Below are 26,224 nucleotides of genomic sequence, written 5' to 3'. Positions count from 1 at the left end.
GCATGAGTCCTTTGGCATGTTTGTACGCATAGATGGGTACATCTCTAAGCACCTAATGAAGAACGGGGCCTTTCACTGGGATTAAGAAAGTGTGAACACATCATCTCTTGAAACTCAAATCTTCTCTATGAAGTCAAGGCAAAAAGAAGAGAAACTTTGGAAAGCAGATCTCCAGTTCACAATCAAATTTTAGCATCTGTCCTCAAGATTTCTACATATTCTTTCTAGAACATGAACTTGTGAAAGCCCCAAGAGGCAAAAAAGAAAACACCACACACATTAATATTAAAGTTTTTGAAGCTGATCTGATCTGCAGGTGACAGTTCCTTACCTTCACACTTTTGGGTACTGAGGGAGGAATTGTACTTGGTGGGGGTTTTCTTTCTTATATGGTGAAGGCGACTCAGTGTTTTACACAGCCAGTGACTCCAACGTGTTTCCCCTACCCATCTAGCCCTCTTTATTCAGGCAAAAACTATGTGATGAGTGTCCCAAAATGTTTGTTTCTATAATTCCACTCATAGGAGAAAATTAGATAGCCTCTCAGTCGGTGTCATCTCAGAACAAATCAGGTAGCTAGACACAGCCCTCAGGGATGAGGAGTGGAAGGGGAAATGGGGGAATGGGACCGTAACCAGCTTTAAGAACTTTTTGTCCTGAACTTCAAAAGTACAGAAAGTGAATGTAATATTTTATGAGAAATCACATATTGCCTGTGGATCTTCACTTCCAGCCCGCCCCCCACCCCCGAAACGCACACACACACAAACAGGCAACCACCAAGCCACAGGCAACTTCTATTGGCAAATGCCTCCTCTCCAATCACCAGAGCAAGGAAGGGATCCCTGGAGCCTCATCGCACCGCCGGTGCGTTGTCTCCGACAGCCGTCGGCTGCAGCCCACTAGTCTGTGGAACGGCAGCGTGGAAGGCGTTACAAGGAAACCCCTCGCATGCTTTGTGGTACGTTAAAAATGCAGCATCATCCTCTCTGCTCCTTTTCTTCGGCCGAAAAGCAGAATTCGAGGGCACAGGGAAACTGGAGCGGCAAAAAAGCTGCCTGCCTCCAGGAGCCCGCGAGCTCCCTCCCTCCACGCCTCCCCACCCTTGGGCTCTAAGTGCCACAGCTCCAATGGGCCAGCAGCACCTTCACCCATTTCCTCTTCCATTCACTCCAGCGGGAAGGGAAGAGGGAAAACAAAACTCAAAAAATAACTGTCAGCCTCTCAAAAAAAGAAAAGCTTAGCGCCCCCCCCCCCCCCCGGCTCCCGCCCTTCTCTTCTCCCTCCTCCCGCCACCCCCCTCCTTATGGGGCACATGTCTGCTTCTTACAACACCGAGGCACATGGTTCCAGTTAGGCACCGAACCCCACCAGGACGGAGAGGAAATCCACATCTGTGGGACGCTCCGCACGGAACCACCTCCAGCGAGGGAGGCCGGGGGACTGCAGCACCGAGATGAAGGGCTAGACCGAGGAACGCTGCTCATGCGGTGAGAGGGGCGCGGGCGGCGGCGGGGGCGCCGGGAGGCTGGGGAGGGGGTGGGCCCGCCGCGCCCCCGCAGCGCCCGCCCCCACGCGCGCTGTGGCTATTTGCCCGCCTTGCTGCAACTTGCTGCAGTGTTTGAAAGAGTAGTAGGAGCGCATGGAGGTGGGGCCGGGGAAAGACCAGGCGGAGTGGTCGGGGGTGAGCGCGGAGCGGGTGGGGAGGCGGCGGCGGCGGGGAGGGGGGCTGGCCCGGAGCGGGTGGGATGGGGGAGAGGGGGGTAGCCCGGCGCTTACACATGTCACATGTGCTTTTTAAGACGGCCGGGAGCGCCTGCGAGCTGGATCTGGTGGAGGATGCTGCGGCAGGTGCTTCGCAGAGGGCTCCAGTCGTTCTGCCACAGGCTGGGCTTGTGCGTGAGCCGGCACCCGGTCTTTTTCCTCACCGTGCCCGCAGTCCTGACCATCACCTTCGGCCTCAGCGCGCTCAACCGCTTCCAGCCCGAGGGCGACCTGGAGCGCCTGGTCGCTCCCAGCCACAGCCTGGCCAAGATCGAGCGCAGCCTGGCCGGCAGCCTTTTCCCCCTGGACCAGTCCAAAAGCCAGCTCTATTCGGACTTGCACACCCCTGGGAGGTATGGCAGGGTGATCCTCCTCTCCCCACCCGGGGACAATATTTTGCTCCAGGCTGAGGGGATCCTGCAGACCCACCGAGCCGTGCTGGAAATGAAGGTGAACCACAAGGGCTATAATTATACTTTTTCCCATCTGTGTGTGTTGAGAAATCAGGATAAGAAATGCGTGCTGGATGATATTATTTCAGTGCTAGAGGATCTCAGGCAGGCTGCCGTCTCCAATAAGACAACAGCCAGGGTGCAAGTGAGGTATCCCAACACTAAATTAAAGGTATGCTCCTCCTGCATGCTTCTGCCAATTAAAGAGGCAGCACTTCATTTCTTGCCCTAAACAAGCAAAGAAAATGCAGAGGTCTCATCCTTAAGACTCAGAAGCTGATGCTTCTTTCATTTTGGGGGGGAAAAGATGGGCAACTGAGTGAAGAAAACGGGCAATGAATGGTACAACTAGATATAAAGAAATTCAAAGCCAAACAAAACGAATACCAAAAATGAAAAAAACAAAACAAAAAAAAAAGGAAAAAAAAAGTTGTTTCTGAGACCCTGCAATTACATCTTTGTTCAGGGTTAATAAATCAGTGAATGGAAGGGGGAGGGGGAATCCTGAACAATTTGGGGGATTTCTTTTCATTATGGGGCTCAATGTATTTCTTATTACTGATTACACATCCACCTGGTGCCATATCCGCCTATTTACATCTTCAGCCTGGCTTGATTGTGACATGTAGGGAGTTGGTGTTTTCGTGCCCTGTGAGTGTGTGTCTGAAAGCAGTGGGTATGAATGTAGTAGGGATTCCAGGAATTATATGTATGTGTGTTTGCATAGCAAATGAAGCAGAAATTTTCTATGTGTAAAAATTGGGATGTGCAGCTAACTGATGTACTAGTTTACTGAGTCTTGCTATCTTCCTTTCCCATAAAAAAAATCCAAACCAAAGCAAGATTATGATAACCACCCAATAGCAAAAGAAAAGAAAAAATTTCACAGTCAGTGAAAATTGCAAAGAATGATTATTTCAGCATTAAACATAGTGTGCTCTTTAAACTCTCAATTCAAATTTTGTTGCTCAAATGGGATTTCTAAACTCATTCTACACTGTCAGGATTGACTGCTGCAGGCAATGAGGCATGCAGTCTCCAGGTGACTGAAGTTTCAGGAATGAATGTGACTTCCAAAAGAGTCACTGCACCATTTGTATGCTCAACCTATACATGCTCAGAAGCTGCACCACCAGGAACTCCCAAGACAGGTAATTCCCAAGAAGAAGGAATTTTCTTTCTTCTAATGTGTATGAAGATGTGTGTGTGCTTCAGTGGAGATAATGGAATAGGAGGGACCCCAGTTTCAATAAATGGATGGCTTAATATAGGAAATCACTAATAATTCTATTTATTTATTTGCTATAGTCAGCATCTCTACACACTTTCTAACGTTATCAGGATTTTTTAGATAAAAAGGCTCTTTTTCCTGAATTGAAGGAGGATTTAATGCACTTAGCAGCTAGGGGTTCCTCAGGAAAACTCATAACCTGCCTCCTTTTAACATTTCGTCCTTGTTTCAGTGCGTCCAAAGGCTGACAGGGTTTCAGCTTTACAGAGCTGAGCAGCCCTTCGAGGTTTAGTGAACCTAGACAGATGATTCATTAGCTTGAAATCTAGGTAAGGGCTTGCCTGCTTCACACTTACTGAAGGGAACGTGATGAATATATGTGGTTGGGCAGCATGCTTTTGTTTCTTCAATCCTTTGCCATCAACATTATTGCTTGCTCAAGAAAAGAATGCAGTGGAGAGGTGATCTTCCTAGTCTAAGGTCTTTTAACTGAGTTCTTTCCTGTGCCGAACATCTGGTGTAAAGAAAGATTTGAAACTGTGTCATATTTAAACTTCAATTTGTTTTCCGTATTGAGGCAAGTTTGCAGTTTATTAGCATGCATTATTAGTTGGATCCTTTATTTCCTTTATTCAGCAGTACTTTCCAGGTGTAAGAGCTTTGTCCAATCAGCCATTATGGATATATTGTTTATCTGGCAATATCATTATGACATTTACAGTACAAACCCCTGAGGTCTTTAATTCATTTACTTAATAATCATTGGTCATGCTCCTATAATTTGTTAGGTCCTTTCTTGGCACTTGAGAAAGAGTTTGGGGCAAGAAAGGCAAGGTTCTTACTCTTACGGGGCTTAAAAGTAGTAGATGTCAGGGCCCTCACCCAGAGTTACTTGCAGGCAGGGACTCTGCAATCTTTGAGTCCACCATTGAGCCAACACCATGCTAGACCCATACTAGGTGCTCCATCTAAACTTTTTGGCTGATTGGATGGTTGATCTGCATCCATGTAGGATGCAGTGGATAATCATAGAAGAATGGAGTAATTGGTTACAAAGGTCAATGTAGTAATAATAGAATTATTCTACTAATTATAAAAAGAACTGGAGAATTATACATTGGCTCTAGAAACTATAAAGCCCTTATTCCGCTACACTCTAATATCAACTTCTCTTCAAATGTGTTGGCTTGACTCTCTCTGCATGGCATCAGTGGGAATTGTTTAAGCTATGTTTGGGAAAATGAATCCTTTGAGAATCTTCTGAGAGCAATGGACCCTCTCAAGCATCCAGATGTAATCTCACCCATGCTAATATACTATAAAATATAATTTGTGGAGTACGATAGATACCTAGAATCCTATCAAAGGGTCTCCAAGGACTTTCAGGTTAAGAACTCCCTGGCACAGAGCAAAGTGAGATGGCTTTTTTTTGTGATTACATGTTATTTGGAAATGATTTCAATTCATGTGTGGCAGTGGTTGTCAAGGAGTGTCCCTATGATTCTGATGCATGCTAAAGTTTGAGAACTTCTAGTGGATGCAATTTGAGGGAAAATTTTGTTTTTTGGCCTTCTATTTCATTTTGCTTTCCTCTGTCATACTTAGGTCACCATTCCTCCAAACTCTGGCCAATATGGAAAATTTTAATGCTGGAAGATGCTATTGGTGGACAGGAAATTGGGAGTTCAGGGAAAATGCAGAATAAATAGCAGTGGCTGAATAGTGTGAGTAGGAATTGGCAATCTCTTGACATGAAAGAAGCAGTAGGTCAGTTCTCGGAGATAGCCTAAAGATGTATGGACTCTGATTGACAGAAAGAAGTGGTCAGAGACATTTATGACAATCAGAAGGGCATCTTCCAAATATTATTAAGACACGCAAGTAGTCCTGAGTACAGAAAGGTTTAGAACTTCTGATAAACATGATTATCTTGACAAGGTAATCTAGACAAGCAGGGACACAGAAAGTCGCCTGGTATGGAATTCCAAACAGGCTCAGGTAAAGCTAGTATGAAAAAAGCACCAGTCAGCTTAGAATACTACAGAAGAAATGAAACATATATACATTTTCAAAAGCTGTGTAGAAATGATACCAAAATCTGAAATCCCTACACCCATATGATATGAACTCTACAACTGTGCCTGTCATTATAATCTTTATGTTATTATATTTCTGATTAGGCACAAAGGTCAGGTTTTATATTCCTTCTGTACTGTTCAGGTTCCCCCACTCCAACCTTGTCCATTTCTATGTAGATAGTATTCACATCATTGATTAGTCTGTTGATCAATTTGTACACTTGTTCTGTACTATCACAAAATTACCAGTACTTTTCAAACCTCTGTGGCGTGCTGTTATTTTAAAGATATACTCTACATTCTCCAGATTTCTGTGAAGTGTTTTTGACCCCGATAATTTGCAGGCCATTTTTTTTCATCTATTGAAACATACATATTGTTTAAGTTAACACAATGTGGCCAGACTGAGTTTTTAAGTTAAATACATAACATATTGTTGAAATCAGTCTCTTGATTAAAATGAGACAGGAGTTCAAAATCCTTAAGCAAGGACTACTCTGGACTCCACGAAGTGTTTTCATTACAATTCAAGTGGCTCAAGTGGTTGCAGGTAATATTTCCCTGCTTCTTAGGTAGGCTATGGTGACCTCACTTTTCCATCTGGCTAGTTCTGAGAAAGTAACAATTCCCGAATGTCCCCAGTTCTTTATTTTGGCCATAGCAAAAGGCATAGGGTAAAGTAGAAGCAGACAAATGTGGTCCATGGCAAATGGTGAGAAAGGAATGAAGCAGGTTTGATTCCCCTGTAGCCTGTCTTTACCATTAAATTCCATTAATACCACACCTCTGAATAGATGTGTAATTGAAGTATAGGTGCTTCAATGTACCACCCTTAAGAATGGAGGAAAGAAAGACATTCTTGCTTCTTAACGAAAGATAGTGTTTCTTTGGGTACATTTTGAGTACATTTTATAGGTTTGGAAGATATGGTCATTAATTATTTAGTTCTAGTCTCAATGGAGGGGCAACCTAAGCCGACATGGAAAGTGAGGACTACGTTACTCTTAGAGATTTCCGAGAAAAGTTATTCCATAGACTACTTTTCCTAATTTATTCAAAAATCTCATAAGACATTCATGTCAGGATCTTCTCTGATATTTTGTTTTAAGCTTACTTTCCTGATTCTATTAATAGAATTTTCCTCTATTAATAGAGGAAAACATTGATACCTTACTGAATATCCGATTTGTGTCCTAAGTGCTGTTGGTGTTTTATACACAGCATATCATTTTTACAAGTTTATTAGTCAGGGGGAGTATTTTTATTTCCATTTTGTAGGTAAGGAAATTAAAGACCATGTGGTGAAGTGAATTCTACGAGGTCCCCAAGGTAGCGCATGTTGGAGCTGGGATTTAAATCCAGATCTGTCTGTACTAAAGTTCATATTGTTAACCACAATACTATGTTAGGGCCTGTCACATCCTGCTCCATTCTCTGTAACAACAGCCCTTTCTACTAAGAAAGAGCTAGGGCCATAATTCCCAAGCCATCTCAAATCCACATTAAAAGACCACTACTGATCTACCATACCAGTCTCCCTACTCACTCAGAGTCACCAGCCCATAAGATGGTGAAGTGAAGCTTCTCTTCCTTTATTCACCCATAAGAGAGTGAAGCTTCCTGTTAGGGCAAACTCCTACCATCTGCCTACCATGGAACGTGCCACAAAGAGTTTACCAAATTCCTCACTGGTACATGATTTCACCTTTAACATCATTTCACATCAACTCAGAACAAACTAGAGTGAGGCTCCAGGATCAACTGGAAGTGGGAAACCTATAATGTGGCCCAAGGTTTTGAGCCAGGGGCTTCTATGCCAGACAAGCTTGGGTATTTCTGTCTTAAATTGGCATCAGGAAAAAGAATTGATGAGATAGCATGGGATAATACAATGTGGACTAAATCGCAAAATATTCAGGAGATCTAAGTTCTAACCCCAGTTCTTTAAAGATCAATTGTGTGATGAGTCTTTGGACAAGTCTCATCACCAATCTGGGCTTCAAGTTCTAGGATTCTTATGTAACATTCTACCACATAATAGATAAGTATCATTACAGTGCATTTGGGAATGTATTCTAGAATATTTTTCCTGTGGAATAGATGTGCTTGATTAGATTTGAACTGTGATGTTGAATGATGTTAATCACAGTTTCTTAATTAAGTTATTGTATATATATTTCCTAGCCACTGTATCAGGTAAGTTAGCCCATTCAACTTTTCTGAGTGTTGGTTGGAAAACTGGCCCCCAAACTCAGAGGGCAAGGAGAGATCAAAGAGGCAAACCGCTCCAGATTGGTAGGCGGCAGGTTTAATAAGCAAGGGAACTTACGTATGAGGCCTGTCTTGGGTGGCCACAAGATGAATAGATCTCCATACCCGCCCACCAGAATCTTAAAAGTCTATATAGAGGCCTTAACTGGGTTCAGTCACATATACCATCCACATGGTCTCAGCAACACATTGTTCTCACAAGGCTGTGTCCTTGAAAATGGCTCCCATTGTAGGAATGGTGGTCAGAACATACATTCCAAGGACAGGGGAGGGGTGAGGAGCCTCCGATTGCCCGGGTCTAGCTCTCAGGTCAACCAGCAGTCACATTCTCTCAATGACCTCCTCCAATACTGAGCACCCAAGTGGGCAAGATACTTGCTTGGGCTTGGGAGCCTAGCTCCTTCTCCTTGGCTTCAATAACTAGACCTACTTTAGACTAAATAATTTTCATAGGTACTTATTTATGCTTCTTTTCATTTTTGGAATTCAAGTATTAAGGGAGGGTTAAAAAAAAGGAACAGAAATGGTTCTCTCGTCTGATCTGATGGTGGTTCCCTCATTGTCAAGGACCACCAAGAGCTTGGGGTAGGAGTGGGGAGAAGAAGACAAAGAGACACATACAACATGGTGGAAGTGTAGAAAGAACTAAGGCCACTCCCCCCACAAAATTAAACACTCCTTTGCTTCTCCTGCCGCTTTAAGCAATAATTAACTCTTAACAATTTTTTTCTTAATCTTTTCTATTGTAAATGCTATTATAACTGAAACAAGCTATTATGTTGTACTTTTCAAAATATATTGTGTTTGGAGAATATTTTGCATTTTAACCCATTAGCTATTACACCATTATTGGGCCACATTGCTTTTAATTCAGTTTTAGAGTTGATCAGCACATGCTCAAACCTATTCCAGATACATCCAGACATTTCTATGCATGCTCAATATAAACATTTTTAAAGAGGAATTCTGGAAATTCCAAGATTCTAGATTTGCATAAGACAGCTCTACATTGGACAGCAGGTCTGTTTCCTCCCTACCTTTGTCAAACAAATCACCTGAGGCCCCCTCCACAGGGTGGAATCACGGGAGTGACTCATTTCTCTGGATTGTTTCTGCCAGTGTGCTGTGGACAGCGTTACATGCACCGTAGCCCTGGCACACAGAGAGAAACATGTAGGCATTGCTTCTGACTTAAAAGTGTGCCAAGTTGCATTGCGGGCCACAAAATTAATTTTATTTTGTTTTCTAAGACGTTGCTCCTCTAAGTGTTGCGTATGGATCAGCAGCGTCAGCATCACCTGGGAGCTTGTTAGAAATGAAAACTCCCCAAGTCTCACACAGACCTACTGACCAGAATCTGCACTTTAACAAGCTCCCCAGGTGATTCATATGCGTTTGAGAGTTTGAGAAGCTCAGGTCTAAGATGCAAGGTTGACTTTTGTGTTCCTCATTCATGGTTTGAGTTTGAAGTAACCTGTCTTGATTCAGACCAAAAACACCATATGAAAATTGAATAATTAAGCCTGTAGCCATATCATTGAGTCATGTGGTAGAGACATTGAGGAAATGCCTGGAGAATTATCCAGCAGCTATTCCACAGTGAGAAACCCTCATCCTCATCTCTATCATCTGTAGTTGGACCTGTCTCCTGGTTAGGCTTCAAGCTGATTACTGTCATTCAATATTTTCCAAAAATGTTGAAATTAAATCTAACCATCTCTTAAGGAAAAAAATCAGCAGCGTTTTTCTTAAGCTCCTTTGCAGTTATTTCACAATAGTAGCAACATTAAACCCTAGTTAGCCTGATTATGTTAATATTATATGAGAACACAAGGTATAGGAACTATACATAGGAACGAGAGTATTTGGGGAAAATGAAACACCAAATTACAGTGGCGTGTATTTTTAAAGTGGCATTGCGTCCATGCTTTTCTCAGACAGGATGATTATGGCAGAGCCATTCATTGAAATCAAGGCTCATTCTCTGTCATTCTGGGGAATTCAGGGCCTCTGAAAGGTACCTGATGAGCAGCGCACAAAATGAATGGACTCTGTTTGGTTACAGAATTTGTGTTAGAACAGCCAATGTTTTCCCTCCTGAGCTACCCTCCCAATAGGGAGAAGCCTCCGCCTGGGCCACTCTGACTTTCCTCTGCTGTCTCAAAGGCTGGAGGCAGAGTGCAGGGTCTGGGTTCTGGACAGCCAGAAACATGCTTAAAGTGTTCTCATAGCTTCAGGAGGTTCTGAAGCTCCAGGTGTTTGTGGCAGATGGAGGCTTGACTGGATGTTTAGGGTTCAGCCTCAAAGTTTACACTTTCCTTTGAATGTTCAAGTCTGTTCTCTCACCTCACCAGGGCTCTTAATTACATGGAGGGAGAGAATGTTCAGTTCTGATTGTCCCTGCAGGTCATACTAATGTGGGCAAGATGCACATTAGATTCAAAAGCCATTCACATGTTCATTCATTTGGGTAACTATCGTAAGTGTCTGCTATGTGCCAGGCACTGTGTTGGCCACTGGAGATTCAGTGAGGAAAAAAACAGATGTGGTGCTTGCCCTCCAGGAGCTTGAGCCCAGTAAAAAAGACAAAAATCACATAGGGAAATTCATAATTACAGATTGTCGTGGAGGAGAAATACGTGGTCCTGTGAAAGGAGGATACTGAGTCTGGGAGTGTTAAAAACAACTTTCCTGAGGAGGAGACCATGAGCTGAGACCTGAAGGGTGGCAGGGAATTAACACACAAGAGGGCGTTAGATGGTAGAAGCACGAGTATGAAGGGGAGGACATGGTACCCTGGGTGCATTGACCGAAAGGCACTGTAGATGGAAGTTGAAGAGTGAGGATGGTCCATGGCTAAGGGCTGTGGGAGAATTTCTTGAGAGTTGGTGTAACACGAATTAGAACAGGGTCTATGGATCTGGGTTGTTGGGGTTTGCTCTGCCCTATTAGCTCTATGACTTTGTACAAATATATTCTTTGTAACTCAGCTCCCTCATCATAGCCCCTAACTCTTAGCATTGGGTGGATTAAATGAGTTCATGATACCTGAAGCAGTGCTTCTCCAAGACTAACTGTCACCTGGGGATCTTGTTAAAAATGCAAATTCTGTTTCAGTAGGTCTGGGGCGGGGTTAGAGTCTGCATTTCTAGCAAAATGATGCTGATGCCACTGGTCCATGAGCCACACTCTGAATAGGAAGGGTATACAGCACTTGTAACAGCACCTGGTTTGTTGTAAATTCTTAACAGATGCTGGGGTTTTAGCTCCTTGAGCAATGATATTCTGCCCTTATCCAGAGTTGGTTAATTGACTTTCTTGTGAACTCATGATGACAAAAAGCCCTTTTTATTTCAATCCTCAAAGCTGAAAATCTTTCTATCAGATAGTAGTTGTTGCTATTTCCTTAATAAGTGCAGTATGAGAGACATAGATCCTTCTGCTTTTTGCACTAAAGAGCTTGAGCTGCCTCCGGGGTCATCATTCCGAATGTGACCTCTCTTTGCTAAGGACAGTAAAGAGCAGATAAGGAAAGTGTGGGACCTTGCTTTCAGTGTTCATTGGGTCTGGAAGTATCTCGGAGGTTGCATTTTTGTGATATTCTTAATAGAGCTAGCCTCGACCTCTTTCTCCTCTCGGCTTCTGTGACATTCCAGTTCTCCTCTACATCTGTAATGGTTCTCTGCTTCTTACTGGCTCACTCCCCTTACTATTCCCATATTTATAATCATTCCCATAAAACAGTCTTTTTCATTGTCTGTTCTCTCAATATTCTCATTAAAACCAAACATCTATTTTCTTCCCATGTCTATAACTCTTTTAATGGCATCTCTATTCTGTCATTTACTCAGGGTCAGAATCTCAGTCATCTGGTCACCTGTAATGAACTGTCCCCTCCCACATTCCTACCCAACCAAGACATATACACAGTAATATCTAATTAACTACCACAGAAAGACATTGAAAGCTGTTTCCATGAGTTGTCCTGAGATACATGAGGCACAGGCAACATAGCTTTGGGCTTAGGAGACAAAGAGGCATCAACAGAGGGAGAGAGAGACACTTTCCCCACCTGTACACAGCACACATGTGACTCCAGCTCAGGAGAGGCTGCAAGGAGCTTGGGTACCTGGTAAGGTTGCCAGATTTAGCAAATACAAATACAGGACACTCAGTTAAATTTGAATTTTGGATAAACAAAGAATAATTTTTTAGTATAAGTATGTCCTAAATATTTCATTCTTAGATATCTGAAATTCAGATTTAACCGAGTGTCCTACATTTTATCTGGCAACCTAGCACTGTGGGAATTCACAGAATCACATCTGAAGACCCCAGCGCAGACTTCAGAGTGTCACAGGGACCAGCACCAGTTCTAACTCATGGTAGTGGCCACCAGCAGGGGGCTGGAGAGGAAGACCAGGAAAGGTCAAGTTGGGAAATAATGAAGATATTCTAAGTACGCCCAGAAATGCATGAGTAAAAGTTTTCAGGAGCGAGAATTCCTGTCTTTCTCAGTGGGGATGCAAGCAAGTGAAATTTAAGTTCCTCTTAATATGACCTCATTTGTATACTCTGGCCTTAGGAAACCCAAGTTACATTTATTGTTTTAATAGTTCCAAGTGTTTATTTGCTAGTAAAGTGAAAACTGAATGAATAAAAGAAACTTATCCAAAGACTACACTGCATAAATATTCCATTTAGCAGAAATGTCTTTTGTTTTATATTTTAACTACGAGAAGATGAAAAGTATTTATACACATGAGAAAAATTTAATTAAAGAAAATAGATGATGGGTGCAGATGAGTGAAAATTTGTAGGATGGGAATATTAGCAAGCCAAAATCTGAACCCCTAGACAGAACAGATTACTCTTTTCATGTATGAAATATGGTATTAAAAACAAAGATGAAGCATGCTGTTAAACATTTGTACAACAGCACTAATAAGTCTATGTGCTATTTAGAACCTGTCTTATTTTCCTTCAAGATTATAAAGCTTTCAAGGACAGGGATCACATCTTGCTCACATTTCTAGCTTAAAAGAAACGTAAGAAAGGTCTAGCTTGTCATTTCTCCCTTCCCAGCAACCAGGTCTTCCTATGCAGTGCAATGTGGGGTGTGATCTCTGTAGGGCAAATTCCTGGGTGGATGAGGCAGAGCCTGAGTAATGGAGCAGAAGGACAGGAATGGTGGGGCACCAGTAAGTGCCGCTGGAGACAGACACGCACCCTGCTGGAGCTCCCAGGGGAATGAGCAGCTCAGGGTCTGAACTAGTTTACTGACCTCTTTTCGTAGATAGAGCATACCTCTCTAAGGGACTAGCACATAAAACTGGTATTAGCAACTTGACTTTTATTATCATTTCATTCTTTTCAACCATTTTTACCTTGGGGATTATTTTTAAGGAATTGGATCCTTTCTAGGCTATGACACTTTAGACATTATTTTATTAACTAATTACATCTTACCAGCGTGTCTCTTACTAAACAACATTCAAGTTTATATTTTTAGGTGACTTACCTCAAAAAGTTGTTTATAAACTGATGTTATCCTACTTGACTTCTTCCTGATTGAAGAATATTTTGGTAATTGATAACTAAATTGATAAGAGATCCTCACTTCCCATCTTCCTGTCAGCTAGGCATCCTGAAAACTTATTGATGTTGTTAAAGTTATAAGTATTGACAATCTGGCCCATTTAGCGTAAAGCAGCAAATGTTTTTATTGAGATGTGTCCTATTTCCTAAAAGATTGAGATGGGGGGGCCTCTTACTGATTGAGTTCCACTTTTAAAATTTTTAAATAATGATGAAGACGGTTATAAAAAGGAAATAGACAAATCTATGTTGGAATTCGATTCTGTCATTTACTAGCTGTATGAATTTAGACATGGTACTTAATGTCTTTGTCCTCCAGTTTTTCTATGTAAAAGAAAAATAGTATTATTAACATCCACTCTGCATATTTTCAAAATTTCTGGTACTTGATAGTTTCTTAATAAATTATAGCTATTTTTTATATAAATCCAACATCATAACACCAAGAAAAGTTTAGGAAACCAAGTGAAAAATCACTTGCAATATCACTCACCATTCTATAAACAATTTATTTCCAATCTTTCGCTGTAAAATGCACAGTTTCCATATAGGGTTTATGTCTGTTTTGATCCTGTTTATTTTCATTTTTCCATAAACATTTTCATAATTATCATTTCAGTGGTTGCTCAAAAGTCTGGCAAGTGACTGTGGCATAATTTACTTAATTGTTCATTTATTGTTATCTTTAGAGTATTTCTGGAGCAGTGTTTTTGGAGCTGATTTTCACAGTCCTTAACAGGCATAAGGAAGAAAGCAAAATATCCTGGCTTGTCAACAGAAGCTGTGGGAAAAGAGCATTTTCTTATGTAATTTAAAATGTCACTTTCGTAAGTATGTGCACTTATGAAAGCAAGATACAAATATAGGTCAACAAGTTCCAGGGGAGCAGATGTCCCAAGAAAAACCTTGGATAGAAATTAGAAAGACCTGATTTATTTATAGACCTACTCCAAAATGCTGTAAATTGTTTTTGTTAAGGACCACATCCAAGATTAAGATTCTAAGAGGACCTTGTGGCTTGTCCTGTTACGAAGTAATTCTCACTGCTTTTCACTTAATATAGTTCAGTGACTATCGAAAGAAACAATTCTGGAATTTTCCAACTATATGATGCCTGGGGCCCCTCCCCAGACCAATTAAATCAGAATCTCTGGGGAAAGGGCCTGAGAATTGGTACTTTTAATCTCTTTGTATTATTCCAGTGGAAAACCAGATTGAGAAACACTGAAGGACCTTAGACCAGAAAAAGATGCCACCATCCTACCCAGCTCCTCTGCAGATGCATAGGATGAGAGGATGAGGGAATAATGATGCTTCCCCTGAACCCCAGCTTCAGGCCCAATCTGGGGTCTCAAAGGAGAGAGCATTTGCCCTGACACTCACAGTCACAGCACCATTTCCCTGCCAGGTAACCTGTCTCCACTGGAGCTCTGTAGCTAAAGTAAACAACTTCATCTTCTCCTGTAATTCCCTAATCTGATATGGACTGGTCAGAAATATGTCTTAATCAATTTGCTGTGCTCCAAAGATGTCCTGGATTGCTAGTCATTGGGAAAATATATCCCTTGACACTTTAAAAGGCATCCTTACTGAATACATTTCTGTAAGGAGATTAATAAAGAAAACCTGTAGGCACATGGCAAATATTTATTATTACAATGATAGAGCCAAAGGCAATAAATCTTGATGACTCAAAGAAATAAAACGCTAGGACTTGAAATGGACTTTCAATTTTTATTAAGTTGTTATTAGCTCCTTGATTTTCATCAAGATAACCTAGATTCCTTCATGTCCTGAGGTGGTCAGTGTTTGCTACTTGGAAACCAATTCATTAATGCTATCCTTTGTCAGCCCATCCTTTTGATAAGCACATAGTAGGATATAAAGAAATATGTGTTGAATGAATGAAAGATCAAGTGAATTAACTATTTGACTTTTTAATTATCACATTTTCAGTATTAAGAGCATGATATTAAAGAATTTCAAAATACTCCCAGTCTTAACTAAGCCAAAACTTTCTTAATCTTCAGCCACATTCCATGTCTTTTATCTTTTCACCTGTGAAAGTAATATTATACTTCTTTTCTAGACATATGAATTCTGGGAAGGTTAACTACTAGTTTTAGCAAGCTTGAGACTTCTAACTCATTGATAAATGGATCGTGGCTTTCCCGGCTCAGTGTGGCCAGTCAATTCATATTAAAACAGTATTAACACAATGTCTAATTAAAGGAAAAGTATGTTCATTAAAGTGCAATGAATATTTAAAGTAGTCCCAGCTACATGGGAGCCATAACAATCTAAGTGCCCTTCTTGGGTCAGTAGAAAGCTTTTCCATTAGCAGCCCAGTGGATTCACAAATCATATACTCCCTCTCTTATTATTTTTAGACGGCAATTATAAATCACTTGACACAGTGAGGTGAAAGGAGGTCTTCCTAGTCAATATGAACTATTGTGGTGTGCACCACTGACCACTGGTAACTGGAAATTATGCATTACAAAAAGAAAGCCAAATGTTTGGTACCCCAATGCCACCTTTGTATTAAATACCTTATCTTTGGCAAAAAGTAAAATCATTATACAAAGTTGAATCCGTACTCGTATTTGCAGATCCATGTAAAATAAGGAATTGACTCCTCTTTTATTTACTATTCCAAAAATAATATTTAGCAATTTTGACGTGCCTTAAAGGAGTTTGACATAAACATCATATTTTGTGCATGTATTTTCACAAGCCTTCATCAGGAGAGATATTGGAAGGTTATTTAATCTACACTTTTCAGAAAGCCCTGTTATGTATAAATTCTTTCAATAACCTACTCACTATTCAATGTCTCTCTAGAAGAAAATTATTATTATAGATATTCTTCATATCTATTTAAAACAGGTATTTCTATTTGTTCTTCCTTCAGTGAAGAAGGAGAACCTTTGTCACTACAATTTTTTTGAACCATCTCCTACTTGTCACCTTTGAAACTGTCATTTATATTCTCTTGGCCTTTTCCTCTCTGGCTGGACAATCTCTTACACATAGACCTCATTCTCCACCTCGCAGCCTTTTTGTTTTTAGCAAACTTTTAAGTTTGGGAAATTGATATGTCTCCTGAGTCTTAAACACACATGTTGTGTTCTTTATAAAGATATATAAGTATCTTCCTTGCTCCAAACTTTCTCCTCCTCGTATTTGCCTTATCTCAATCAATAGCCTTTCTCAAAAGAGATGTATCCCATGCTTACATTGTTTCAGACACTGTGCTAGGCACTGGAGTTACAGAGACAAGTTACAGGTCCTCTTTTCCAGAAATATACAGTCTAGTGAGGAAGGAAGACAAGTAAATGGGAAGTTGGCAGTACAGCGTGGTAACTTGAATCTTAAAGGTTAGTCCAAAATGATCCAGGGCTCAGAGTTGGTGCTACATCAGATTCAGCCTCCTCAAGGGCTCTATAATATAAACAAATATTCTTTACTGTTGGGAGAAGTCTTCCTGAGACACTTATTTCAATTGGTAATAAATGTTTTCTTTTTCAAAATGTATTCATTAAAATTGACGTCAGTGGAGAGCTGCTCTTCATAAGCAGGGAAACATTTTGCTGTGATCAGTTACTCTGAAGGTTATGAAGTCAGCATAAAATCCCAATAATGCTATAGACTTAAAAAATGAATACAAAGCAGGAAAATTTTATGGGTACGGACCAAGAAATATCAAGATGAAAAAACCCGAGGGTTATTAATCATCCACAAGACCTGGCCAGAAGATTGTTGGATAGTGGAACTTTCCATGACCCCAAAAATCATCCTATCCCCAGGTCTTTCCTCCCTAGCGTGTAGTAACTGTTAAGATAATCCTGGGATTATTTAACCAACAAAAATGAAGCATATACACAAGTGCAAGACATCTTTTATAAATCACGAAGCAACCACAGCTAAGACGGTGAAATTGCAAAGCAACTACAGCTGAAATGCTGTGCATTTTTAATAAGGACAAAGAATAAAGATTAATTCCTACTTTTGTTTTGAGTAATATCTGGTTTAATAAACATCTCGGATTGAGTGCCCACTTGGGTGGAAAATTGACATTTTTATTTTCATTAAAAAAATTAGTCACTTTTGTATCTTTAACAAAAGATCAGATTAAGTCTTTCTAGAACAGGATGGGTAAATGTAATCGACAAAAGGTATCTCACCTCTTTACTGATGGAAAGGATGTTTGATGTATGCTTCTGAGGGATAATGTTTATGTACAAATTGTGGGACTCTAAGTCTCTATGTTAAGAAACATAAAATGAGGGCCGGCCTCGTGGTACAAGCTGTTAAATGTGTGCGCTCCGCTGCGGCAGCCCGGGATTCGGGGATTCACCGGCTGGGATCCCGGGCGTGCACGGAGGCACCGCTTGTCAGGCCAGGCTGTGGCGCCATCCCATATAAAGTAGAGGAAGGTGGGCACGGATGTTAGCCCAGGGCCAGTCTTCCTCAGCAAAAAGAGGAGGATTGGCAGATGTTAGCTCAGGGCTGATCTTCCTCAAAAAAAAAGAAACATAAAATGGAAATGCCTTTTTGTTTTGTCATAAGGATTTTTTGTACTAGCAAAGTGAAGTGCAGCATTGAATAATTGCCCAGAGAGTTCAATCTTCATGAATAGAAAATCTAGATACTGTTATCTGACTGTCCTATAGCAACACTTTAATTTTGTTTTACTTATCTCGGTAATTATGTCAGTTCTCTGGGTTTTTGTTGTTGTTATTTGTTTTAATTCAGAGATAGTAAGACTGCAGGTTGGGAATTCTCTTATCTTTGAATTGTGGGAAACAAGGAAAAACGAATGGTATGTCTGTTGTGGGTCCATGGGAGCAGTTCTACCACATAATGGTGACGTGCACTGACATAGACTGAGTACTCTGTCATGTGGAGCAGGCCCCGCTCCAAATAACGTGCGGGAACTCACTTATTCCTCACTAACGGCCCAGTGAGCTACTCCCTTACATTGTCTTTATTTTTACAATGAGGAAACAGAGACACAGAATGGTAAAGTAACTTGTCAAAGTCCACTCAGACAGGAGTGAAGCCAATATCTTACCTCAGCACCTACATCTTACTCCTAAACCATTGACCACACATTGCCACATAGGTCCTTCAATCTTTAGTTTGGTTGCACGTAATATTTCTAAAGTTATTCCTGATGGTTTTCATAGGAAACTCAAGATGAAAAGTGGAAAAGGACTCACTGTATCGTCAAATTCATCCTCATCCAGAACTAGTAAAAGTATATTCCCTATAGCATGTTTTTTCTGAAGCAATTTAGATTTATTAATTTCACTTTATGTGCACCTCACTTAATTGATCGAATTTCTGCCACTTTTCTTGTAATACTCCTCTAAAGCCCTAATAAACCTGACTCATATCATGACACTTCTCTATTATAAAACTATTTCTCTTTGTTATGATATTCCATTATTCCTTTTTCTATTAAAAATATAGAATGACCCTAAATAATTCTTCTTTTTCTAATAATTAATGCTGATACCTAGTTTTTATGAAGACCAGAAATCAAAGTCTACATCCTGGCGTTGTAGAATAGGAACCATTGTAAAGGGAAGCATATTTTATATAATTTTTAAATGACCGTTTCCTGCCCCAAATTTAGACTGGAAAAAACTGGCAGCCAAAGTCTTTCTAATTTTATTTAATGTTTTATTTATTTTATTTAAAATAAAATAAATATTTTTTATTTATAAAAAATATATATTCTAGGTATAGAATATACTAGAGTATTTGAAGATATTGAATATTCATCATCATGTAATGAATAAGCATTTATGGAGTTCTCGCTATGTGCAAGATAATAATAGATTGTGTGTTTCTGAAGCAGTATGAAATACTGTCCCTACCAGCAAGGAATTTACAACCTAGTTGATGTGTCACATAAGTACAGTGAGTATATAATGTAGTAAATGGGATGCAGACACTACCTGCTATAAAAAGGAGTTCAGAGGAATGATGGGTCACCTTTGTCTTTCCCTAAGGCTTTTAGGATGAAGTGGGATTTGAGCTAGTTCCAAAATCTAAGGTTGGAATCAGCTGGAAAGGTACAGGGAGAGCATTTGGGACAAAAGAAGAACCAGTCTTTAGAGTGTGCCCACTTGTGTGGTAAACTAGCATTTTTATTCTCATTAAACAAATGGGGAAAATTATTTTATTCCTAGAACTGGCCCAGGTAGGCTAATTAGAGTCATAGAAAGTGCTCTTTATCAGTTAGTTACAGTATAGCCAACATTTAAGAGAACTCAAAAAAGGTGTAAGCTCTCTAGGTCAGGGCTTCTTAATCTTGGCATTATTGACATTTTGGGCCTGATAATTCTTTGTTGTGAGGGGCTGTCCTATGCATTGCAGGATGTTTAGCAGCATCCCTGGCCTCTACTCACTAGACTTAGTAGTAGTATCTTCCTCCTCTTCCCAGTTGTGGCAATCAAAAACAAATATCTCAAGACATTGCCAAATGTCCCTTGGGTACAAAATCCCCATTCAGAACCACTGCTCTAGGTCTGTGAACATTGCAGGAAAGAGTTCTTTCAGATTTCTCTCCTCCTTCTGTAACACAGGCCGTCAGGAGAATCGTCTCTGTACCTAACCTAAATCCCTCATCTTGCATGTCATAAATCCTCTTCTCTAGTGTCCTCAGAGTGTGTGCCTTCCATGTCAGGAGTACTCAGTCCACTTGGCTAGAGGCCGGGCTGTTATCTCTGGAGAATTTCTAGGACACCCTGTGAAATCTCACTAATATCTCTTCTCCAATGATGAGAAACTCTCTAGTCTTGTTCACTTGTCAAAATTGTAGTCCTATTTAGATTAGAAACCTATTTCAATTGTAAATCCCACTGGTGGGGGAAGCTCAGCTTTTAGGAGAGAGCACAGCTGGCGCTTCCTGGCTGTTAAATAATTCATCTTCCTCATTTTGGAGAGTGAGAAACAGCCGAGCTGAGATGCTAAATCCTCAAGGTAATATTGCAAAACCTAGTCCCTGGCACTAAGGAGGGAAAAGGCCTACTAAATCACAGAAGCCATCCTCCACAGCTTTAGGAGAAGCTGTGGTGAGAATGCTATTTGTTAACTTGATTTTTCCCCATTTTGGTAACACAGGGAAGATAGGCTGCCCTGGGAGAATTTTATGAAACTAGTTAAGCAAAATCAGCCTTTCTACATTTTGTATATTGTCATGCCTGTGTCACTCATGCATATAGTTCATTTTTCAAGTGCAATATTTTGACCCTTCTGAAAAATATTTTCCCCAGAAATCAGAAGGTGATTATGGAAATGAGGAACCACCTGCCAATTGTAGTTTGTAGAAAATAGGTGACATTTGAGCAACTGCTTGATGATAAATATTTCTCATTAATGGTTCTATTCTCACACTTGGCTATTTATTGCATAATCTATTTTAGTCTGAATCATCCTAATACCTGTCCTAAGGTCATCTTGGATTTTCGTATTACTTTTAAGCTGCATTAAATCCTCCAGACTGCACTGCATCTACAGCAGTGTTCCATAGTAGTTCATTAACACTTTTTCAGGTAACTAGTTATCTTAGTATTTTTATTTCTGTGCCCTGAAAGAGATAACATTCTTACCAGAGAGCCTATTTTACATCTTAATGAGACAATATCCTTTTTCATATATGACATGGTCCATGTGTGTGCTACTATACCGTGTGCTCAGTTCAATCAAGTTCCATTGACTGTGGGACTCTAATGAGAATTTATAATGCTCAGTGATTGCAGAAAGCTTTATGTTTTGATCTGTGCTGCTCGAGTGGTTGACTCCATATAATAAAAACAATCAAAACTACCAAACTCCAACTTTTGCCACGGGTCAGACTCTGTAGTTTGGTATTAACTCCACCAAGTGAATGTAGACAAAGATAAAAGATAACAGAAGAAGTCTGCATGCAACCATTGCAGTTATCAAGGCGATACAAATTTCAAAATGATAATTTAGTTCTTTATCAGGGTGATTTTCTCAGGGTACATAGTTAGACAAAAATTGCATTTCCCAACCGGAAACTGAGCAGGGATGATTTATAACAGCTATGTTCTCTTGAAAAAGATGTTGTAGTCATTAGAACAAGCGAGGAGGGAAGAGCCAAAAAGTTCTACCAAACAACATCTCAGTTTTGGTTCATTTGTTAAAGTCTTTCCTCATCTCATAAGAACCAAGGGGAAAAAAACCATTGTGGCCATTGGGCCCACAGGCCAGGCAACCCAATATTCAGGCCCTGACAGTAAATCCAAGACATCCCGAGCAATATTCAGTTTATGGCAGTGGTGCCAGGGGAGGTTTTATGAACATCCATGCTATTTTTCCCTTCATGATATTTTCTTTAGAAGTTAGGAATATAACCTGAGCTACTCTAGCTTCTTAAGAACACAGTTTGCTTTAATACACCCCAGAAGGGAGCATTTAATTCAAACAAGCCTCCATTTTATTATGTTTCAAAGACGTCTTTCTTGGGAAACTTCATTTTATTTCATTTGAAAGTTGATAACTTGTATCATAAATCAGATGTTATGCTGCATGATAAGATATGTATTATTAAATAAGATATAGGACCTTTAAAAAGTGAGAACAATTGAGAAAGCTGTTCCAATATAATATCAGTAAGTTTGGAACCATACAATGAAAGGAAAATAGAAACTGCTGGAGAAGTTTAAAATAAGGATCCCTAAAGATAGTATATTTAACACAAACTACTGTTTCATAACTAATATTAAAAGGCAGAAAAGAATCAACTCATCTTATAAATTAAATGTATATTTTGTTAATTTAAAATGAAATCATGGTGCTGGAAATATAACTGACACTTTTATATTTGTCTGAATTCCATTCAGAAGAGATGGAGAGAGTTCCCTCAAAATGCTTTGTAGGAATGGAGCTTCCCAACAGAGCTACTTGCATCTTGAATTCTTTTATTTCTTCAGAGGAACAGCTCCAATAGGAATGAATGACATAAACAGATTTAAACGTGGGTGTATATCTGGGGATCAGCGACCCCACAAGATGGAATGAAAAGGCCTTAATCATGAGGGAAGATATTTAGAAATTAGCTAAAGTAAACTAGCTCAGAGATGGGAAGTTTGAGAGTTATTTTCTGATTTGTTCTCCCAAGTAACTTATGTTTATTTGTTCCCTGGTATTATTTAATTTATAAATGTGAGTATTCACTCTCTAAATGACCATTTTCTCTTGAATATCTGAATGTCTAGTTCAAACAAATTGCGCAGTAGCCAGGCTGGCTCAGTCACAAGTGAACCAAGACATGGCAACTGCTAAGAAGGTAGCTAACGTTTTTACATAGACTTTAAACACCTTGTTTAGAATTTGTTTAGCCATTCATTCATCCAACGTACACTTTAGTGAGACTCTCCTGTATACCAGAACCCGTGCTGGACTCTGGAGGAACAAAGGTACATTAAACCCAATCCCTGCCCTCCAAGCTACAGAACTCAGAGGGCAAAAGCCCCACCTCTGGAATCAGACAGATCTAAGATGCATCCTGGCCTTGTTGCTTACTAGCTGTGAGATATTGGCTAAATGACATTCTCTCTCTAAGCCTTAGCTGCTTCAGTTTAAAACGAGATAATGGTCGCAACTATCCTATAGGTCACTGAAGGATGGAAATGGGAAAGACTTTTCAGTGACTGTACCAAAATAAGCAATGAGTAAATACTAGTGTTTATGCTCTAAAGGGAAGAAAAATTTTTAAAAATAAATACTATTAAATTGTAGAGGTCTCTAAAGTGGGGGCACTGAGGATCTCTTGGCGTCTCAAGAACAAGAGGAATGAAAATGAACCATCCTGTGTGGGTGGAGGCATTGCAGAATAATCAAACCTGCAATTTTAGAAATATTACAATTCAAAGCTTTTTAAATGAGATCAAGGAATTATTCTCTTCCTCATCTCTCCTGAGTTAGAGGAGGGAATAGAATTAAACTAGAGTGAAAGATTAGGTCTAAGGAAAACTTTCTAATTTTAAAGGTTGTTAGCAAAATTTATCACCCCAAAAATGTATTTTTAGAAATATGACATGCAGCTGTCTTCCCTGGATGATTTGGATGCAGGCCTGACTGGAGCCAGAGGGGTGAAATCCTTAGATCTTCCTCTCCTCCTATGATTGATGTAGGGATGATATGCAGAGTTGACAATGTATAATAAACGATTGTGGCAGAGATGGAAAGGCTGTAGTAAAAGGTCAGGAGAAATAGGTAGCAGTTATATTTTTAATAAGGAATGGGGCATATTCTGTAATGTGTGCAATTGCTTAGTCTTTTAAAGATTTGATGCAAAAACACCAACATATAAATTCTGTTTGCAAATTCTGCTTAGAATTGCAGCCTCCAAATCTTATGGTGCTGTTGCATTGAAGCTCGACAGCATTTCAGTTAATAAGTTGCTGTTTGACAGGATTTTGAGGACGTTGTCATTTGGAATGCATGTCAAAAATATTTGCAAATTTAAATATCAGAATTCCTATGTTCCTTTATTTTCAAAATTTATTTTGTTCATTTCAATAAAAAAGGATTCTAAGCACAAGAAAATGTGGGATTAGATAAAATCAAAACTTACAGATACCTGCTTTGCATGCTCTAGACCAGGTGTCAATAAACTTTTCTATAAAGTGCCAGACAATGCATAAACAATGTGTAAAAAACTGTGTACCAATAAAACTTTATTTACAAAAACAGGCAAGGACTAGATTTGGTTCATGGGCTATAGTTTGCCGACTATTTGCCCCTAGTTTAGATTTTTTTCCTAAAAGAAAGCCATTTTTTTGAAATGATTAATAATGTTTTTCTTCTGCTGAGTGTTCAGACACCCCCACCTCAAATTTGGGTTGTATATCCGTGGGTTTTGTTCTATCTTTAGAATGCAGCATTTAGAACCGCATTTAGGAGGCCAGCCTGGTGGCGCAAGTGGTTAAGTGCACACGCTTTGCTGCAGCGGCCCAGGGTTCGCCAGTTCGGATCCCAGGCGCGCACCGACGCACCGCTTGTCAAGCCATGCTGTGGTGGCGTCCCATATAAAGTGGAGGAAGACAGGCATGGATGTTAGCCCAGGGCCAGTCTTCCTCAGCAAAAAAACAGAAGGATTGGCAGATGTTAGCACAGGGCTGATCTTCCTCACAAAAAAAAATAAATAAATAAAAAGAACTGCATTTAGACCAGGAAGATTCAAATCTACACAGAAAATTAGACAAATGTATTGCAGGTTTGTATTACAAACTTGCATTCAACTTAGAAAGAATTGCTGCATGCTGAAAGGATGAGCGAAAAGAATCTGGATCCCGATGGCATAAGAATATCTTTGTAGTGTGTTAAGACTTTCTGGCAGCAGGGAAAAGAAAATGTCATATTCTTCCTCTCCCATGTCTGAAATTGCTCCCTTCGTGAAAATGCCTCAGGATGCAAGTATAAAAATTAAAATATTAATGAAAATACATAAAATAGCAGCATTAAACTCCCTTTGGGAAAGGCCTCATAAAATAAGACATACTGAGTCCTACGATCAGGCTCAATCAGGAATAATGAGGTTCCCCTTCTTGTTCCTTTCTCTTCTTCTTCCCCTCAAACACCTGAGTTTTTACATTCTAATTCTCCTGTACTGAAGACAATTTTACTTTAGATTTTGGATCAAGGGTCTAAGTCTGAAAACTCTCTGCTTCTGCCTCAGGGTTAAAGAGCATCTCTTCTTTAGATCTGCAAGAGTTCAGTATATGAGTTACAGTGCATTTGATAAGCTATATCCCCTCGAGGAGGCAGACAGCCTCACTTTTATAAATACTTGGCATCTGGAAGCATGCTTTTCATTTTTGAATATTGTTATGAGCTTGGCAACTATTTTTATTGGCATTTCTTAGAGACGTTGTACATAGTAAGAATAACAAGCACAGGCATTTGAATTTAAGGAGTGGGAACATTTTGGGTTTGACACCATATCCATGCCATGCCATTATTAAGCATGCTTTATAGCAAACCTGCGCTACAAGTTATCACTCTAATGACTTAAACTGAGAGTAAAGAAATGCACAGAAACAGCAAGTATGCTCGAGGCAAAACTTTGACACTAAGATGAAAAAAGCGAGGAAATAGAATCTTGACATTCCCAGTGGTAGTCTTGTGATTTTGGATATCAGAAAATGCTGCCTCTCTGCATGAAGAGAATAATTAAGTACTTTGATAGAGAATGAATAATATTTTCCTAGCAATTCTGTCAGGTGTATGCCTCAGATTGGCATCTGGACATTACTAATATTGTTATAGATATTGAAAAGAATAGTTTGCATCAGAAAATTATAGTTGTTGGAAAACCGCTCTGGGAAGGCTTGGGATTGACATGGAAATCTATTGAAATGAAAGAAAATTTAAAAACAAAAGTGCTTGTGCATATTTTTGTATCTTAAAGGTATGTTCATTCCTCCCTAGCAGTGAATACCTTTAATATAAGGGTTTGCTTATACCTTCAGGCCTTTTTAAAAATTTTGCTTATACCTTCAGGCATTTTTTTAAATGTTTCTCTAATTTGTCCCAACTCTAATATTTGTTCCCTCATATTTTCAACTTAGTGACTAATACTTTCCCTCAGTTCAGTACACAGTACAAACTCAACAAATATATTTGATACGTTAGCTAAGTAACTAGACCCACACCACTGACGTTCATCAGAAATCAGAGTAGGCAACAATTTGACAGTCTTTCTTTCTGGCCACTATTCCTTCGGTAAAAATGAAGCAAATGAGAAAATACAAGCAACTGTTTGTGGTGCTGGGTTTTGTTGGCAG

The 26,224-nt window shown here is 39.8% G+C and overlaps 1 protein-coding gene across 3 annotated transcripts in view; it reads left to right on the top strand.

Annotated features, from left to right (window-relative positions):
• The first annotated feature begins 808 nt into the window (after window positions 1–808).
• The window catches only part of PTCHD4 (patched domain containing 4), a 199,051-nt gene continuing 173,635 nt past the window's right edge, over window positions 809–26,224 (top strand). The window contains exons 1-2 of one of the 3 annotated variants that reach the window (XM_014782636.2): window positions 809–1,490; window positions 1,803–2,214. In XM_014782636.2, coding sequence (XP_014638122.2) covers window positions 1,486–1,490; window positions 1,803–2,214 — 417 coding nt within the window. In that variant the 5' untranslated portion in view covers window positions 809–1,485. Of the gene's footprint in view, window positions 1,491–1,602; window positions 1,649–1,788; window positions 2,215–26,224 lie in introns of those variants that run through there. The other 2 variants (XM_087438690.1, XM_004424041.3) reach the window with 2 other exon arrangements.

This window comes from Ceratotherium simum, chromosome 13, assembly GCF_057802395.1.
Source record: "Ceratotherium simum simum isolate JZ-2026a chromosome 13, ASM5780239v1, whole genome shotgun sequence".
Taxonomy (NCBI): domain Eukaryota; kingdom Metazoa; phylum Chordata; class Mammalia; order Perissodactyla; family Rhinocerotidae; genus Ceratotherium; species Ceratotherium simum.
Note: the sequence above shows the minus strand (reverse complement) of the source record. Positions and strands in the feature narration are given on the sequence as shown.